The following is an 18847-nucleotide window of genomic DNA, read 5'->3' as shown; positions in this document are numbered from 1 at the left end:
GCTTCTTTAGAATTCTTGTGCCCAGATGATGCCCGCTGCTCATATGCCTTACGAGGAAATATGCCAGTCAGAGTGTGGTTCCTCCCTCAGGACCTCTATGCTGCTCAGTAAGATCGTCTCCGTCCTGGCGGACCTTCCACCGTCCTGTAACACTTGACCTTTGCAGCACCGAGTATGACGGTTCCATTCAGACAGATGTCGCTATTTTCCTGTGACCCAAACAGAAACCCTTCCGAATGACGCCGAGCAGACCCCAATTACTAAGGCTGGGTTCCCACGGGATGGAAAACTCGCAGTCTGGACACACCGAAAAGCTGCGAGATTTCCACGGGACAGCCGAAGCTTCGAAACCCGCGGCACTCCACTGTGGTTTTCTTTCCCCATAGAGAGGAGTGAGGCTGCAACAGAAAAAAAAAAAAAAAAAAAAAAAAAAAAAAAGAAAGGACATGCTGCGGCTGTCAATTCGACGCATCACCAGTTCCGCCTGGCTTTGCCACAACAGATTGGCTGCCACGTGTGGATGAGATTTTTGCAAAATCTTGTCCGCATGGCTGGCTTATCACGGGATTAGGAGCCGCGGGCAGAGTTGTCCCACAGAAATTCAGCGGCAAATCCGTCCCGTATGAACCCGGCCTGAGGGGGTCCGGTCCATTCAGCATCTAACAGGACACAACAGCGCTGCATATGTTATCCTGTATATTAGCAGGTGGCTCAGAACACGACCGCGGGCCCCGATAGGAACAAGCCCTGAAGCTGGATTCACAGACAAGGGCCAGTTGGGTTAAAAACTGACCATTTTCCGTAGGACTTTTAACTGCAATTTTCATGTGTCTGTTGTGTGTTTTTGCCATTTTTAACACATTTTCCCCTGCATATTTTTTTCATGCGGTCGCCTTGTGTTAAGAAAGCATCGCACCCGTATGTGGCGACTGCAATGTGCGCTTTATAGGCTCCCATACAGAATGTGTGATTCTTGAATATAAATCACACACCAAAAAAAAAAAAAGAAAAAAAAACGACATCCATGTGTAAATTAACCTGTTGAATGAATGGCGCTCCTGTCCCCTGCGGCTTCACTAAATAAAACTCACACGGAAAAAGTGGCAGTCCAAGGTCGGGCTCACACGGCAGGAAGGTAAAGCGCTGTGATGGCGTCGGCCTGTACCTGACGGCGTCTTTTACGCACACTCCTGTGCCACATGTTATTTTCACACCCCCTCCAACTTTTAAGTCATGTTTCCTAGCAACATGCATTAAAAACCGCCATGTAATTGAGTATGTACAGCGTTCTCATAGGCACCCATAGAGAACGGCTCTATCGCACGTAACACGCAGTAACCTACAACACGCGCCATTCTTCTTTATGTGCGCATTATGTTTGGTGTGAATGAATCAATGAGAATCAATGAACGTCCGTTGACGCCATTTACCGCGTATTATGAGCACAATGAAATTACGCTCGTGTGCGCCCGGCCTTAGGGCGAGTTCAGATTGGAAACCAATACCTCAGATGGTCACGATTTTCGGCCAGGTGCAAACGCATTTAAATAGCAGCGTAAATCCGCTCGTCGGAATGAAGCCTCAGGCTGGGTTACCAAGGGTCGCGGCTTGGGCGCACGGAAAAGCTGCAAGATTTCCACAGGAGAGCCGCAGCTTCAAAACCTGCCGCATTTCGCCGCGGGTTTTGAAGCGGTTCGGCTGCCGGCATTCCGTAGCAGCTCTCTTCCCATAGAGAGGAGGGAGGCCGCGGGGGGAGGGGGGGGGCCATGCTGCGGCTGTCAATTCTGCGTCGCTGGTTCCGCCCTGACTTTGCCGCAACGGATTGGACACCCTGTGTGGACGAGATTTTTGCAAAATCCACATGGCTGGCTAATCCCGGGATTAGGAGCCGCGGGTGGAACTGCCGCACAGAAATTCCGCACGGAATTCCTACGGCCAATCCATCCCATGTGAACCCAGCCTTAGGCCGGCCGCACACGTTTACACACATCCTACGCAGTGACTAGATCCCACAGATTACTAGGGGATCCTTTACATGCGTGTATTTTTTGTGGGCACATTTCAGCAACACAGACGTCAACGGGAAGTGCAAATACGCGAGGAGATGCGCAAAACCCTGCGTAAGTGTGCTGGAAACACACGCCCGGAACTAATCAGTCATTTCAGTCACTGCCTCCGTTCGCCACGGGCAAATGAACCCGGCCCGTGGCGCAAAATGTACGGTAAAATACACTGAAATGTGCGCAAAAAGCCTTGTTCTTTCCGCAAAGTCTTACTCTTATGTGGAGGCGGCCTTACGATCGGCGCGTTGTCATGACAGCGCACGATTACTGCGCTCCCCGATCAGCCGCCGTGCAGAAGGCCTCATTGTGGAGCACATTCGCCGCAGCGGGACCAGCAGACGGCGGGCGATGACCACGATTTGTCGCAAATCTGTATTTCGAAAGTAGATTTAGTGCCATATAACGAGGGAGCGCAGCGTGCGGCGCCCTTACAGCGCGGTCCATGGAGGCCATGCTTGTCCAGTCCCATTTGGTGCAGATGCAGCAGACGGGTGAACGCATCCTCCCAGGGCAGAGAGCTGGCAGGCCGGGCACTGCCCAGGGGGGCACAGCACCAACTCACCAACACAAGGTCAGACAAGTGACTAGTAAGAGGGCACAATGGTCTCCTGATAGAGGAGGGTCTCCCCGCCTGCAGGGCGGACCGGCTCTTATCACCCTACAGCCACTACTAAGTTCTATACACGGCACCGCCAGGCCCTGAGAAGTAACAAACACCGGCCTAAGCTCCCCGTTCCCCTCCGTCTCACCTCCGTCCCATCCGGGTCATGACTGGGGCCTGGCCGCCGTCTCGGGCGTTATTGTTTTTCCTATCTCCCGCCCGCTGCGCGCGCAGCTCCGGTCCGCCCTTTCCGGGGTCGGAGGGCACGCGATGACGTCACGCACGCGACACGCCCAGAAGAAAGCTGATCCCAGCCAGAGAGCAACGGTGCTGGCAGGGGGCGGAGCTGACACGGCGTAGCGGTCCAATCAGAGAGAAGGGCGGGGAGGAGACTGAAAAGGCGCAAAATCTGAAATGTGTGAGGAGAGTTGTGTGTGGCTGACAGGGCGCGGTGCGGCGCCCCCTGCTGGCGGGCTCATACAGCCAGCTCTTCTCATTCCACAGTTATACGTTAATCTAATAAAGGACTTTACACAGAATTCTAGATACATCCATCGTGTTATTCTATACAAGCCTCCTATATGGGTTATGGCCACAGCTGTGTGCAGAAATACAGTCACGTCAAAGCGTAACTTCATTTTTTTTTTAGTTGAATGTGCAATACAGGCGATTCTAAGCTTTTTGGCAAAAGATTAGCCTTTTTTGTAGAGCGCCCTCTGCTGGTCGGTCAATACGGATTTCACTAATTGCGCGCTTTAAATACGGATCGTTAGTCGCTCTCATTCGTTTCTACACAGAATGTCAGCGACTGACGGATTTCTGTTATGAAGGAGCCGAGACGTATCTGGTGTATAAACTCCTAAGATACATTGGGGTAAACAAGGTTGCCATGGAAACTAATGGCTTCATTGTAGGGAGATGAACAAAAGAATTAATTACCAGGAGGACTTGTGAAGTCACCCCGCAGAACAGCAGATGCTTCTTGTGGATTCGGAATCACTAATTGCTGCCATTTTCAGTTAGTTGAGGGTCAGTAGCAGATTAAAGGCACTAAATGTATCCCTTTAAGGCCTTATTCACAACAACGCTTTATCGCGGCTGTTTTGCCGCAATAAAACGGGTGAAAATCGCAGATATCTGAAGCGTTGGATTCCCACGCATTTGTTCAGATGGGTGTTTTCCGGTGCGTAAAAGATAGCGCATAGACTGCGGATTCCGCACGGCTGCTTTTACGTGCAGTCAGAAAAGACACGACTTGTCTTATCTATTGGCTGCGATCAGCCGGCAGCTCCCATGGAAGACAATGGGAGTTGTCGGCAAGAGAAGGGAGTTTAGCAGTGCTAAACTCTTCTTCCCCAGCCGACAGAATTCCAGGCTCCATTAACACTATCACCTACATTTACTTGTAAATGGCCTCCAAGAGCTGTTTGCTGAGCCCAGCATGTGGGCTGGGCTCTGCACACAGCTGCATTGTTCTCCTCAGGGCAGTAATGCGGTCTATTGAGAGATACTTTATCTCTCTGCAGGTGAAGAATGGATTTTAAGCTCACCTCAAAATCATCATTTAGACGAAAAGTGCACAATGGCTGAGTTTGCCCACAACCATTATCACTCATTTGTGGTCGTTTGAACGAATTTTGAGCAATAGTCGTTGCGTGTAAATGGGCCTTAAAGAAGTACCTGTGGTAAGGCAGACATAAGGCTGCATTCACACGAACGTATATCGGCTCGGTTTTCACGCCGAGCCGATATAGGTCGTCCTCCTCTGCAGGGGGGGGGGGATGGAAGAGCCAGGAGCAAGAACTGAGCTCCCGCCCCCTCTCTGCCTCCTCTCCGCCCCTCTGCACTATTTGCAATGAAAGGAGGTGGGACAGGGGCGGGGCTAAGTGTCAATAATTAACCCTGCCCCCGTACAGCCTCTGCCCCCGCTGCGTCTGAAGGGATTTCCTTGCTGTGTCTATAAGGGATTCCCCACGGGGATGAAGGAATCCCCTGCTGCTGCTGTCACAGAGGATTGCGGAGTTCTCCCATTGCTTTCAATGGGGCCGGCGCTGCTGCCTCAACAATAGGCAATATGGTAGGAAATAAAACATGCTGCAATGTGTTTCTCGCATCGCGGTGCCATGTGGGAAAACATTGCGCAATTGTATGAACCCATTCAAATGAATGGGGTTTATATTTGTGCGTCTCGCACTGCCCAAATTTCATGTGATTTCATCGCCCGTGTGAGACCCGTCCTTAGTGTGTTTTTGGTGTGCATCCCTTTTTTTATTTTCACTCTGAGTCACATGCACAAAAAATGCCAGAAGGCCAAACTGATGCCTGGCTGCACATGTGCAAAAAACACACAGCAAAAACTAATGTTACATACGTGTTCACCACATTTTTTTTGCGCCCGCATGGACTTCAATGGCCGATTCTGGTCTGTAAATACAGACCAAAGTAGGACATGCTGCAATTTTATTTGCCATGCACATAAAAATACAAGTCTGAATACAGCAATGCAAAGTAACAATGCTGTATACTGTCCATACTACATCCATAGAAAATGTGGACAGAAGAGCACCTGTGTGAGTGAGGCCCAGAGTATACATTCCTTGCACTCCTATCCTCAGTGTAGAATCCTTTATAGGACATGCACCCTACAGTACGCCCCCTATTTCCCCTTCACACACTGTCCTACACCACACTAGTAACTGCTGAGGCAGCAACTGACCTGTTCTTGCTCAGCACCGCACAGGAGACTCAGCAGCTTTTCATGGGTGTAGGGAGAGATGGAGGAGGAACAATAACACTTACCCTCCTCTTTCCTCCTCCAATTGCAAGCAATTACCAGTAGGGGCGTAACTAAAGGCTCAGGGGCACGGGTGCAAAAGAGCCTCCATGCCCCCCAGTAGTAATAGTGACCCCTATATTGTCCCCAGTAGTAATAGTGACTCCTTATTGTGGGCCCAGTAGTAATAGTGACCCCCAAAGTGGCATTAGTAGTAGTATGGTCCCCCATATTGGCCCCAGTAGTGATAGTGACCCCCACAGTGTCCTCAGTAGTAATAGAGACCCACACAGTGGCCTCAGTAGTAATAGTGACCCCCCACAGTGGCCTCAATAACAATAGTGATCCCCACAGTGGCCCTAGTAACAATAGTAACCCTCAGCAGTAATAGTGACCCCACAGTAGCCCCAGTAATAATAATAACCCTCTCAGTAGCAATATTAACCCAACAGTAGTTGCAGTACTAATATTAACCCCCTTAGTAGCCCCAGTAGAAATATTAACCCAGCAGTAGCCACAGTATTAATATTAAAGCCCTCAGTAGCCCCAGTAGCAATTTTAACCCCACAGCAGCCCCAGTAGTAATATTAACCCCACAGTAGCCCCAGCAATAATATTAACCCACAGTAGCTCTAGTAGAAATATTAGTCCTCCCAGTACCTCCAGTAGTAATATTAACTGCACAATATCCCCAGTAGTAATATTAACCCTCTTAGTAGCCCCAGTAGTAATAGCCCCCCTCCAACCCATATACTTACCTCCTCCTAGTAGTCCTGCTCCTCCTTTTCTCAGCGCTAATCCCGGGTGCACACACTGATGGCAGAGTGTGTGCTCGGGATCAGCGCCGCTAAGTGATTACCTGCAGGGGAGCTGCAGCACCCCGGCCGGCAATCACTATCGTGGTGAGCAGCCATCAGCGCGCGTGCCAGCAGACAGGGCTCTGTGTGCCATAAGTTTGCCACCACGGACCTAGACCCTCCGTCGGAGCCCCTGGTAATTGCATGCCTCTGGGCCCCCTCAGCGCAGGGGCCCAGAGGCATGGTGACCCCTACTGGTAAGCCTATGAATTGAGGGGCATAGACACTGACCCTCCCATAACAGACCTTGAAACTAACCTGTATGGAACAGAGTGGCCTAAAATCTTTTCTAAATGGACGAGTGACCATGTAACTAAATTTTTTCAGTGCCTCCACCAAGGATAAAGCCTCCAAATGTAATGGAGGGTCTTTTCCTGGTAATTAACTATTAATAAACAGATATGACAAGAACTGCTATTCGGATTACGCAACATCAGTAGATCAGTACAGAAATACCAAATAAGGTTATAACAATAACTTTATAGGCATATACATGGCTGCAGTAAATACATGTAATATAGTGGAAATAACAGCATCAAGTACACGAGTCAGGAGTCCTGCATTAAATATAGACATACACCGGGGTATAAATAGAGAGTCCCGTGCACAATACCTCCAGACCAAAATGGAAGATGATCCCCATGCAGGGGCACCTGTGGACGACTGTAGGTACAGGATTCCTCCAGAAGACGACCAGCAGTGGAGCAGGAGATGGTGACAAGGTTTTGCTTCCTCCAACTCGACAGACAGGGATGTAGGTGGTGGGAGTAGATGCAGGTCGAACTAACTAACACTTCATCCCTAACAACCAACTAATCTAGCATTGCAATCGGGCGGCTAACTCCCTATTTGTCATCGGATGCCTACTTGTCTTTATCCTTTACTGCATATTGTTTCCTAACAAAGCTACTATTATTATCACACTGAATATACTATATCTAAGGTGACCAGACTTCCCGATTTAGACGGAACAGTCCCACTTTGGGACCCTGTGTCCCGCTTTCCCCAGGGTCCCAAGCGGGACGGCCATTTGTCCCGCTTTTAGGACACGTCGTCACCATGAAGGTGATTACCAGCAGGGTGCAGTAGCTCCCCGGCTGGTAATCATTCACTGCCGCTGCTGCAGGATGCACACACTGACATCAGTGTTTGCACTGGGATCTTCTTCCCCTGACCTCACTACGTTGGTTCTACAGGAGGAGAGAAGGGAGGCGGCGTCCGGGTGCACACACTGCGGTCAGTGTGTGCATCCTGCAGCAGCGCCGAGCAAAGGAGCAACGGCGCTCTCAAGACAAAAGAGAGGTAAGCATGTTGGTCTGGGGGGGTGGTTCCATTACTACTAAAGTCAATATAGGGGACACTATTGGAAATAGTGTTCCCTATATCAGCCCCAGTAGAAATAGTATTATTACTGAGGTCACTTTAAGGTTCACTATTACTACTGAGGCCACTGTGGGGGTTATTATTACTACCGGGGCCAATATAGGGGACACTATTACTATTAGAACCACCGTGGGGGGTCAATATTATTACTGGGGTCAGTATAGGGGTTACTATTACTACTGAGGCTACTGTGGGGTTACTATTACTACCAGGGCCAATATAGTGGAAACTATTATTACTGGGGCCACTGTAGTAGTCACTATTACCACTGAGGTCACTGTGAGGGTCACTATCACTACTGGGGACAGTAGAGGGGTCACTATTACCACTGAGGCCACTATGGGGGTTATTATTACTACCGGGGCCAATTTAGTGGAAACTATTACTACTGGGGCCACTGTGGGGGTCACTATTACTTCTGGGGCCAGTATAGAGGACACTATTACAACTGGAGCCACTGTGGGGGACACGATGACTACTGAGGCCGATATAGGGATCACTATTACAACTGGGAACAGTATAGGGGTAACTATTACTACTGAGGCCACTGTGGGGAGTCACTATTACTACCGGGGCCGCTATATAAGAGTCACTATTACTACTGAGGCTGCTCTGCACGTGGCAGCATACCTTCAGCTGAAGCTGCAAAGACCCTGGTTTAGGTGGCACTGGGGCCAGATAACAGTGGAGGCAATGGGCTGTAGATAAGGGCTACTTCAGACGACCGTATATCGGCTCGGTTTTCACTCCGAGCCGATATACGGTGGCCTTGTCTGCAAGGGGGGGGGGGGGGGAGGATGGAAGAGCCAGGAGCAGGAACTGAGCTTCCGCCCCCTCTCCGCCCCTTGTCACTATTTGCAACAGGAGGGTGCGAGACCGGGGCGGAGCTAAGTCCCGGTGCTTAGCTCCACCCCTGCCCCTCCCATTGCAAATAGTGGCAAGGGGTGGGAGCTCAGTTCCTGCTCCTGGCTGTTCCACCACCCCCCCCCCCCCCCTGCAGACAAGGACACCGTATATCGGCTCGGAGTTAAAACTGAGCCGATATACGGTCATCTAAATAAGCCCTAACACTGAGGCTAGTTTCATACGGACAATTGTGATTTTGCCTTTGTTCACATGATTTTTGGCCGTCAGCAACGCTAATTTTGTTTATCACGAAAGTCAATAGGGCTTTCTAAGTTAAAATCACAAAACAAGTTTGCTGCATTGCATTTCGAAAAAAAGGAGGCTCCATAGGGAAACATGGAAGATAAAAAAATGCACATCGCAGAAAGATAGAGAATACTGTGATTTTTTGCTCTCGCAAAATTACATGAGTGAAAACATCGCAGATGAGAAGGAAAGCATTGAAAATCATTAGTTTTAGGCTGGATTCACACGAACGTATATCGGCTCGGTTTTCATGCCGAGCAAATATACGTCGTCTCTCTCTGCAGGGGGGGGGGCTGGAAGAGCCAGGAGCAGTGCTCTGAGCTCCCGCCCCCTCTCTGCCTCCTCTCAGCCCCTCTGCACTATTTGCAATGGGGAGAGGCGGGATGGGGCGGGGCTAATTCTTGGGACTTAGCCCCGCCCCTATCCCGCCTCCTTTCATTGCAAATAGTGCAGAGGGGCGGAGAGGAGACAGAGAGGGGGCAGGAGCTCAGTTTCTTCTCCTGGCTCTTTCATCCTCCCCCCCCCCCTGCAGATGAGGACACCGTATATCGGCTCGGCGTGAAAACCGAGCCGATATACGTTTGTGTGAATCCACCCTCAGGGTGGTTTCACACGGGCGAGAAAATCACACGAAACGAGATTCAGTAAAAAGGCAGATTAGAAGGCTGGATTCACACGAATGTATATCGGCTCGGTTTTCACGCCGAGCCGATATACGTCGCCCTCATCTGCAGGAGGGGGGGGGAGGATGGAAGAGCCAGGAGCAGGAACTGAGCTCCCGCCCCCTCTCTGCCTCCTCTCCACCCCCTCTTCGCCCCTCTGCACTATTTGCAATGAAAGGAGGCGGGATGGGGCGGGGCCAAGTTCACCGAATTAGCCCCACCCCCATCCCGCCTCTCCCCATTGCAAATGGTGCAGAGGGGCGGAGAGGAGGCAGAGAGGGGGCGGGAGCTCAGAGCACTGCTCCTGGCTCTTCCAGCCTCCCCCCCTGCAGAGAGAGACGACGTATATCGGCTCAGCGTGAAAACCGAGCCGATATACGTTCGTGTGAATCCAGCAAAGACAGACTACTAGACATCTTCTACAGACCCCTATATCACTCTGACATGTCAAAATGTTGTAAAAAGCACAGCGACTGTTTAACATGATGGGCAGTTTTGACAACCAAGAGACCCCCAGGAGCCTAAGACCCCAGCCGGCTACCCGAACCACCCGCATTATAATCTGCTACTTTGTAGTTTAATTAATTTCAGAAAGAATCAGCGTTGTACAAGACTGTTAAAGATAGCAGCTTATTTATTTTAAACCAGATACTCTTGTTAGGCCTTATATTCAAGTAAGGTCATATTGTAAGCTGTTCCTAATAAACGCAGACGCAAGTTGCATCAGACACATGGACGTGTGCTGTTCCATCTGCACAGGCAGCGCACGTTGCATGTCCGAGAATAGATCCAGCCGCCTGCCTGATCTCCCTATAGTGCAATGCAGCTACAAACCTGTGCTGGAAGAGGCAGCTGTGATACTGATTACACCTGACTCCAGGTGAGTGATTGCATATAAAGCAATAGGGTGGAGAAATCACTGAGGGCTTTTTAGTAAAGGACACAAAGGTAAGTGGATGGGTGTGTAAGCTGCAAGTTGTTAGTATCTGTATATGATATTCTGTTTTGTAATTAGTGAAGGTAAGTTGGTAAACAGTTATGATACAGTACTATGTAGTGCTGGGTGGCTTGCTAAACTAAAAAATATGTAACAAACTGGATTTTAAGCCCTTTTTTTAAAAAATATCATCTACACAAGTGTTGTCTTTGCCCTTCTGGTAACTTTTAAGGTAGATTATACAAAATGTGGTTTTGTTATAGCAATAAACTGTGATAAAAGTTGATGTGTAAATACACTTAGTTTACAGGTGTGGGAAAAGGGCTTTAGGTATGAGAAGTAAAACTAACTTTAGGGCTAGTTCACATCAGCACTTCTGGACTCCAGTGATATAACTACAGCTGTCAAAAAAAAACGAGGTGTTTTTTCTTGTTGGCCTGTAGTATTTTGGGGTACAGATCACTTTTTTTTTTGTATTGTGTCATGGAAGGGGTTAAATGATCAGGAAGGGAGGTTTCTTTGCTCCTGGCTATTAAAATTGAACCACAAAAAATAAAGTTGCAAGTCTAAGGGCTCCTGTCCACGGGTGATTATTCGCTGGCGGTAAATCACGGGCAAATCATGCTGTTTGAAGCTTTCCATAGCGTTTCTATGAAAAGCCCCCCCCCCCCCCCCCCCCGGTCCCTGAGCGGAGAAGCATTGCGATTCGCATGCTGCAAACTGCCACGATTCTCTGCGGTCAGACTAGCTGTCAGATAGGCTGACAGCAGAGATCCGTCTGCCGGCGGCGGCGATCTGCTGCAGGATGACGCAACGCCCGTGCATTGCATTCCCCGTGGCTGGATTATCACCATGGGGACCGCAATTCAAAAATGCCTGTGGACAGGCAGCCTAAGGGTGGATTCGGATGACTGTATATCAGCTTAGTTTTCACACCGAGCCGATATACGGTGTCCTCATCTGCAGGGGTGGGAGGATGGAAGAGCCAGGAGCAGGAACGGAGCTCCCACCCCCTCTGCCTCCTCTCCACCCCCTCTCCGCTCCTCTGCACTATTTGCAATGAAAGGAGGCGGGATGGGGGTGGGGCTAAGTTCTGAGAATTAGCCCTGCCCCGTCCCGCCTCTCCTCATTGCAAATAGTGCAGAGGGGCGGAGAGGAGGCGGAGAGGGGTCGGGAGCTCAGAGCACTGCTCCTGACTCTTCCAGGCTCCTCCCCCTGTAGAGAGGGATGCCGTATATCGGCTGGGCATGAAAACCCAGCCGATATATGTTCGTCTGAATCCAGCCTAAAGCTCCTCAGTAAAGTCATATTGGTGGTTCTCAAGGGGTTAATCATGGACAAGGCAGTCTGCAAATGTGCCAAAGTTATCAGCGGTGCATGTGATGTAATAGATTTGGCTGCATTTTGCTAGAAGTTGGCATGAGGAAAACAAGTACAACTCTAGGATGTTACTGTAACCAGTATCTAGCACTAAACTGGCATGTGCCATTAACCTAGCACATCTTTGACTTGACAACTATGCCCAGCAATTTTGAAGTGTGTCAAACAAGGCACACTGGGGCAGACTTGGTATTCGAAGTACAACACCTCTTCTGGCTTGTCAAAAAGGTGGTCTAAATTGCACAACTTTTGTCACAATGTTTTGCCCCAACTAATAGGTGGTATAGATGTAGACTAGACAGTCTTAGAATTTGACAAGTTTATCATCCAGCCTGAGTAGCTGTGATAACTGTCGCATTTTAAGACTGTCTGCCTTAGTTTACACAGTTTGACAGTATTAGTAAATATGCCCCAGTGTCAAAAATGGCTATTAAATCTTGTGCACTGCATGTGTGCCAGTGTGTTAGTGCATTTTTGCCAGAATTTAGAATTGTAAACTTGTTCACATACATGCCTACCATACTGTATGTAGTACCTCTTTTGCTATTGTCATTGATCTTGTTGCCTTTTCCTGTTTTGTAGTGGTGGTAAACTTGAAATAGATGTCGTCCGCCAGGGATAGCAGTAGTGCAAGCTTCATCATGTCTGCCACCAATCTTACATTGACTGAGATTATGGACATGGGATTTGTTGCTGCAGCACAGACTAATTCCATGCCATACCCAACACTTGAGCAGCTGGACCAGAGAATCAAGTCTGGAGGATCCCCATTCTTTATCGAATCATTGCAGACCCCACCACTGGCAAGTGGAGGGAAGCTGTGGCTGGGAGTGGAAGACGTTGGACTAACTGTTTGTAGATCCCCACTTAATCCTGATGGTCCCATCTTTGAACAATCGATAATTTCTGAACCCGTTAGCCAATTTAATAACTCAATTGTAGGGGTCTTCTATGGAGATAAAGCATCTACACCGTGTAAAAAAGAGGGTTTGGAGAACTCTGACCCTTTATTAGATGTTACCATCTCAAAGCTGCAAGATTCAGAAGTGGTTGTCAATGCACAACACAAACCTGCCCCACCGATGTGGGAGATCTCTGGAATAAACTCTGCCCTGGAAGAGAACACTCCGTTCTTGGATGTCTCAATCTCTGATTTGAGGTTTCCAAATGGCTCTAGTGAATCTGAACCACTGGTACCTATTCTACCATCTACTTCTGCTTCACTTGCTCCATGGGTAGGTGTCAAGCTTAAAGACGTGGGACGCTCTTTCCTTCAACCTTTCCGCTACCAGCGTCAATTGAGTGCATCAGAGATCCCAATTACTGGTCTTGCCCCTTCACTCTGCTCTCTTCATATTTCTGCAGTGTCTCCTGATAAACAAGGAGAGTGGCAGCTTGAGGTAATGGGGGCGCAGGCTCCCTAAACTTCAGGAGATCACTTGGCTTAATGCAGGATTTTTATTGTGTTCCATTACATTTGGTGGCTTCTGTTGAACTCTTTAATTCTGCCACTGAAACTAATATATTGTCAAAGCTTTTATATTACAAGAACTGAAAATGCCAACTGAACTGCCTGATGTTGTGACTTGTCTTATTTAATTCCAGTGTTCTAAATAAATAAACTATAACATAAAAATAAGGACTGTTACTGTTTTTTAAATAGAAGCTTCTGCTTGGTCACGTTGAAAAATCCTAGTCCTGTAGCACATGGAGGATGATTATTATTGCACAGAGGTGGGTCTTAAAAATGTCTGCACTATGGTTTTGTGGTATTTTTACTCATTAGTGGCTTTTTTGCATATGCAAACCACAGAAGTAGAATCAATTGTCTTCAATGGGTTCCCTCACAGGTGTTCTCTATTATTTAGGCTGTATGGCCTGTTCAATCATGATGTGGGTGTGTTCCTCACTGAAAGGGGCTGACAAAATGAGCACTTAAGTGCAGCTAAAGCAACAAATAAAGGGGGGGGGGGGGAGGGGGGGAAAGCATTGGCCCTGGTTTATTAGGGTGGGAATGGGTCTTGTAGCCATAGTAAGGCTGACTTCACATGGGTGAGAAGCATGAATATGCACCTAATTCTATAGAATGGAGTCGTACACATGAGCCATGTTTCCCAGCACTCACAGAAAACTACCATATACTTACTAAGGAGTGCATATAGCTGCATCCTCTCACCATGCAGGTAGCAGACTATCAAATGAAGGAGCTAATTGCATCTGTGTTGGACATGATGAGACAGCCACTCACACTGCCTCTTGGTATAGAGGGGGGGTGGCTGCTTGGTGTATAATCCCACACAGAGTGGATACAGGGTGCCAGACCATTCTGATACATGTAGTGCACCATACAGACTAGCAACCTCTTAAAGGGGTTATCCCGAGAAAGCAAGTGGGGGTATACACTTCTGTATGGCCATATTAATGCACTTTGTAATGTACATTGTGCATTAATTATGAGCCATACAGAAGTTATTCACTTACCTGTTCCGTTGCTAGCGTCCTCGTCTCTATGGTGCCATCTAATCTTCAGCGTCTAATCGCCCGATTAGACGCGCTTGCGCAGTCCGGTCGTCTTTCTTCTGAATGGGGCCGCTCGTGCTGGAGAGCGGCTCCTCGTAGCTCCGCCCCGTCACGTGTGCCGATTCCAGCCAATCAGGAGGCAATGGACCGCACAGAAGACCTGCGGTCCACCGAGGGTGAGGATCCCGGCGGCCATCTTCGCAAGGTAAGTAAGAAGTCACCGGAGCGCGGGGATTCAGGTAAGCACTATCCGTTTTTTTGTTTTTTTTTTAAACCCCTGCATCGGGTTTGTCTCACGCCGAACGGGGGGGGGGCTATTGAAGAAGAAAAACCCGTTTCGGCGCGGGACAACCCCTTTAATGATGCCAATAGTTTAGTAGGTTGTCCTGCACTTCAAACAGTGAACCCCATTGGTACTGCCACCCTGGGCTCCCTCTGGAGTTTTAAAGCCACACTGCATGTGAATGATGGATAATAAATGCAAGGCCATGTATTCTTTTCCTGCAGGACCCGACACCGGCATCTGCGTGCCAGATATCATTACGTTGTGCGCAGAGGCCCAGGAAATTTAACAACTCCCTGCTCCTGTCTAGTATGAGTAGCAGAGAGCAGTCACATGATTGCTGTTCTCCATTGGAAAGTTTGTTTCATCTCCCCTCATGGATCATACCCGTGAGGGGAGATGAAACTAGGTACCTAAGGCCCCTAGATTTATCTGGCCCTTACCCTGGGTTCTGTGCATGTGCCAGTCGACAAAATGGCAGATGCATGTGCAAAAGCCACAGATTGCCAGGGTAACTTAAAATTTCCCTGTTCCTGGCTACTAAATGTAGCCAAGAGCCTGGAGATCTCACAGGGGCTGCAGTACGCGGTTCATGGTCATGCAAAATTAAACAAACTAAAGTTTCACCTCCCATCATGGAACTGAAACGAGAAGGGGGGTGATGTTCCCTGACGCGATCCTTATCCGTGGACGTTTCCCCACCTTTGGCGCAGGCACCACTCAACCAAAATGGCGGATGCAAGAGCAGAAGCTGGAGAGGGCCTGGGAAACTTAAAATTTCCTGGCTATTAAAGGTAGCAGAAAGCCTGGAACACTGACCAAGGTCTGCGGTGAGCAGTTTCCAGTCACATGATCGCAATTATCCAATGGATATGGGTGATCATGTTAAAGTTAAAGGGGTTGTCCCGCGCCGAAACGGGGCTTTTTTTTTTTTTCAACCCCCCCCCCCCCCCCCCCCGTTCGGCGCGAGACAACCCCGATGCAGGGAAGTAAAGGAAGCTTACCGGAGCGCTTACCTTAATCCCCGCGCTCCGGTGACTTCAATACTTACCGCTGAAGATGGCCGCCGGGATCCTCTGTCTTCGTGGACCGCAGCTCTTCTGTGCGGTCCACTGCCGATTCCAGCCTCCTGATTGGCTGGAATCGGCACGTGACGGGGCGGAGCTACACGGAGCCGCTCTCTGGCACGAGCGGCTCCATAGAAGACCCGGACTGCGCAAGCGCGGCTAATTTGGCCATCGGAGGCCGAAAATTAGTCGGGCTCCATGGGAACGAGGACGCCAGCAACGGAGCAGGTAAGTATAAAACTTTTTATAACTTCTGTATGGCTCATAATTAATGCACAATGTATATTACAAAGTGCATTATTATGGCCATACAGAAGTGTATAGACCCACTTGCTGCCTCGGGACAACCCCTTTAAGACTGTTCGGTTTGGGCCCCGTTGTGTAACCAGGCAGAAGATTAGGGCCACAATGGGTATGTTTCTGAACACGGAACAAACAGCATTTATAGCCATTTTCATGTGCACTATAGGGGGGAAAAAACTCTTTGAAATGACATATTTGCAGAAATATGAAGTTTTACTTTTCCTTCTAAAGTGCATTAATTCCTGAAAGTGTTGTGGGGTTAAAATACTCATGACATCCCTCAATATATTCAGGGGTATAATTTTTTAAAAATAGCATTTGTGGGGGTATCTATCATTCTGAGCCTTTGCAATCTTGGCTTGGTGTAGGAAAACAATGTTCCTCAATGTTAAATTTACACGTCTCTTAAATGGTTAAACAAACTGAAGTTTTTCCAATGTGTCCAGAATAAAGTAAAGAGATGGAAATATATCTGATCAAAAATTTCTCTATTTGCACATGATATTGCAGTTAATGTGTAAATTTTCCCAATTTTGGTGTTTTTCATAAATGTACACAAATTTTATTGGTCTGTTTACAGCATAAATGAAGCACAATGTCAGTATCACTTGGATATGCAAAATCTTTATGGTGGTAATCCATGTTAAAGTGATGCGTGTCAGAGTCCCAAAATTTGGCCTGGTCACTAAAGAGTTAAATCAATTGGGAGGCTTTCATAAAATTGTTCAATACAAAGTATGTAAGGCTGAAAAGACTACATATGTCTATCCAATTTAGCCCAGTATTCCTCACCTGTTGATCCAGAGAAAGGGCCCTATGATGCAGAAGCCAATTTTCCTCATTTAGGGGAAAAACAAAATTCCTTCCTGACTCAATCTGACAATAAGAGCAGAGAAATCCCTGGATCAACAACCATGCTGGAGTAATCAGTGACTATAACCTGTAAGGCCTTAGTCAGACGGGCGTTTTTAGCCGCGATTTGCGCATGCGTCCGGCGATTTTATAAAACCATTGCTTTGCAATGGTATCGGACACATGAGCGCTTTTTATGCGCTCGTCCGATAAATTATAGAACAAAAAAATCGCAGATCGCACCTATCTGCGATCTGCGATTCCTGTTCTCTTCTCTATATGCGCTCAATGGGGCCGGCGGCAGCAGCGCCGACCCCATTGAGAACATATAGAAGACAAATCATTCTTCTCTGCCACAGCTGTAACAGTTGTGGCAGAAAAGAACGATGTTTGCCCATTGAATTCAATGGAGCGGCAATACAGCCGCTCCATTGAAAGCAATGGGCTGCCGGCGTGCGCGGGGTGAATTGTCAGGAAGGGGTTAAATATATAAGCCCTTCCCTGCAATTCATCCTAAAATGTGTTAAAATAAAAAAAATTTGTATACTCACCTTTCCGCTGCAGCCGGAGTCCAGCCGTGGCCGCTGTCAGTTCTCCTGAACTGCTTCTTGGCACTATTCAGCCGGCGGGGCTTTAAAATCCCCGCCTGCTGAATGATCTGCCTCTGATTGGTCACAGCCCTGACCAATCAGAGGCTGAAAACACTCACACACCCATTCATGAATTCATGAATGGGTGAGTGACTGCTGCCTCTCAGCGCTGAGCCAATCAGGGGGCAGGTCTGACTCACACCCCCTTCACACCAATTGAATGCAATGCGCTGGACAGCTCCGGCCCGTTTCTAATGAAACGCGGCTAGGAGCAGATTTTCAGGCGATTTGCGGGCGACTTGCGCGCACCGGTCACGCGATTTGCGGATGCGAATCCGGCATGCGATCCGCAAATCGCGCGAAAAAACGCCCGTCTGACTAAGGCCTAATACTGTTAGACTCAAAGGCTTCCACCAAGCCCCTCTTTAACTCTTATCGAGTTTGCCATCACCACGGCGTCAGGCAGGGAGTTCCATAGTCTCACTGCTCTTACAGTAAAGAACCCACTTCTATGTTGTGTAAAAACTCTTTCCTCTAGATGTAGAGGGTGCCTCCTTGTTAGTCACAGTACTCGGTATAAAAAGATGTGAAAGATCCTTGTATTGTCCTGATATTTATACATAAGGTCGCCTCGCCTTTTAGCCATTTTTCTTTATAAATCCCAATTTTCACACGGTTTGGAACACACGTTATTTTGTCCATCTTTGTACCCAGTCAAGCTCAATTTTAAACATTTTCTATGTGTGGTCTCCTCAGTAACTTGTACAGCGGAAGGCTAATGGTCTCGTCATGTGGCCCTATACCTCTAAATGCACCCAATGTTCACATTTGCCTTGGCAGCAGCTGCCTGACACTGGTCGCTCCAGTTAAGCTTACAATTCACTAAAACCCCCAAGTCCTCCATGTCAGTGGTCCCCAGTGGTTTCTCATTTAGTATGTAATGGTACATGAGGGTATGTGCTGCTGGCAAATTATGTCCATATAAGACATGCGATGACTGCCAAATAAGACTGTCAATCGCTGAATGAGTTTACATGGGGCAAAACTCGGGGATGAATGTTCAGATGATGCAAGTCTTGTGTAAAAGGCCCTTCACATGCTGAACTTGTTCTTCCCTATAAGTGTGCAGTTATTGAAAGTTATCCTCCATCCACAGGATAGGGGTCACAGTGGTTGGTTCCCCACAAACCTGAAAGTTATTCCCTAATAATCCCCTATACACTAGAGCCCCATTGTCCCAGAGGTTGGACCCCATCAATCTGAAGATTATCCTGGCAATAACATTTTCATTTATGGCAAAACACTAATTTCTAGTGCTCCATGCACCTTGGAAACTTGCATTTGGGGGGCCCAACATGAAGAAAAATAATGGCCCTGGTCTATTCCATGACTCTAGTACCTCATTTTACAAATTCTGTAGATGT

At 48.2% G+C, this 18847-nt stretch overlaps 2 protein-coding genes across 3 annotated transcripts in view; one reads left to right on the top strand and one right to left on the bottom strand.

Annotated features, from left to right (window-relative positions):
* Positions 1-2916, bottom strand: part of MYBL2 (MYB proto-oncogene like 2) — a 46238-nt gene extending 43322 nt beyond the window's left edge. For both annotated transcript variants that reach the window (XM_066588091.1, XM_066588092.1), the window contains exon 1: positions 2813-2916. In XM_066588091.1, coding sequence (XP_066444188.1) covers positions 2813-2832 — 20 coding nt within the window. In that variant the 5' untranslated portion in view covers positions 2833-2916. The remainder of the gene's footprint in view (positions 1-2812) is intronic.
* A 9515-nt stretch (positions 2917-12431) lies between these two features.
* LOC136587365 (uncharacterized) lies at positions 12432-13232 on the top strand. Its single transcript, XM_066585934.1, has one exon. The coding sequence runs from the start codon at positions 12450-12452 to the stop codon at positions 13230-13232; it is 783 nt and encodes a 260-aa protein (XP_066442031.1). The 5' UTR covers positions 12432-12449.
* Positions 13233-18847: the final 5615 nt, after the last annotated feature.

This window comes from Eleutherodactylus coqui, chromosome 13, assembly GCF_035609145.1.
Source record: "Eleutherodactylus coqui strain aEleCoq1 chromosome 13, aEleCoq1.hap1, whole genome shotgun sequence".
Lineage (NCBI taxonomy): Eukaryota > Metazoa > Chordata > Amphibia > Anura > Eleutherodactylidae > Eleutherodactylus > Eleutherodactylus coqui.
Note: the sequence above shows the minus strand (reverse complement) of the source record. Positions and strands in the feature narration are given on the sequence as shown.

What these genes read in the sequence shown, in the direction of transcription:
- LOC136587365 (XM_066585934.1), top strand. Translation starts at nt 12,450, where the DNA reads ATGTCTGCCACCAATCTTACATTGACTGAGATTATGGACATGGGATTT.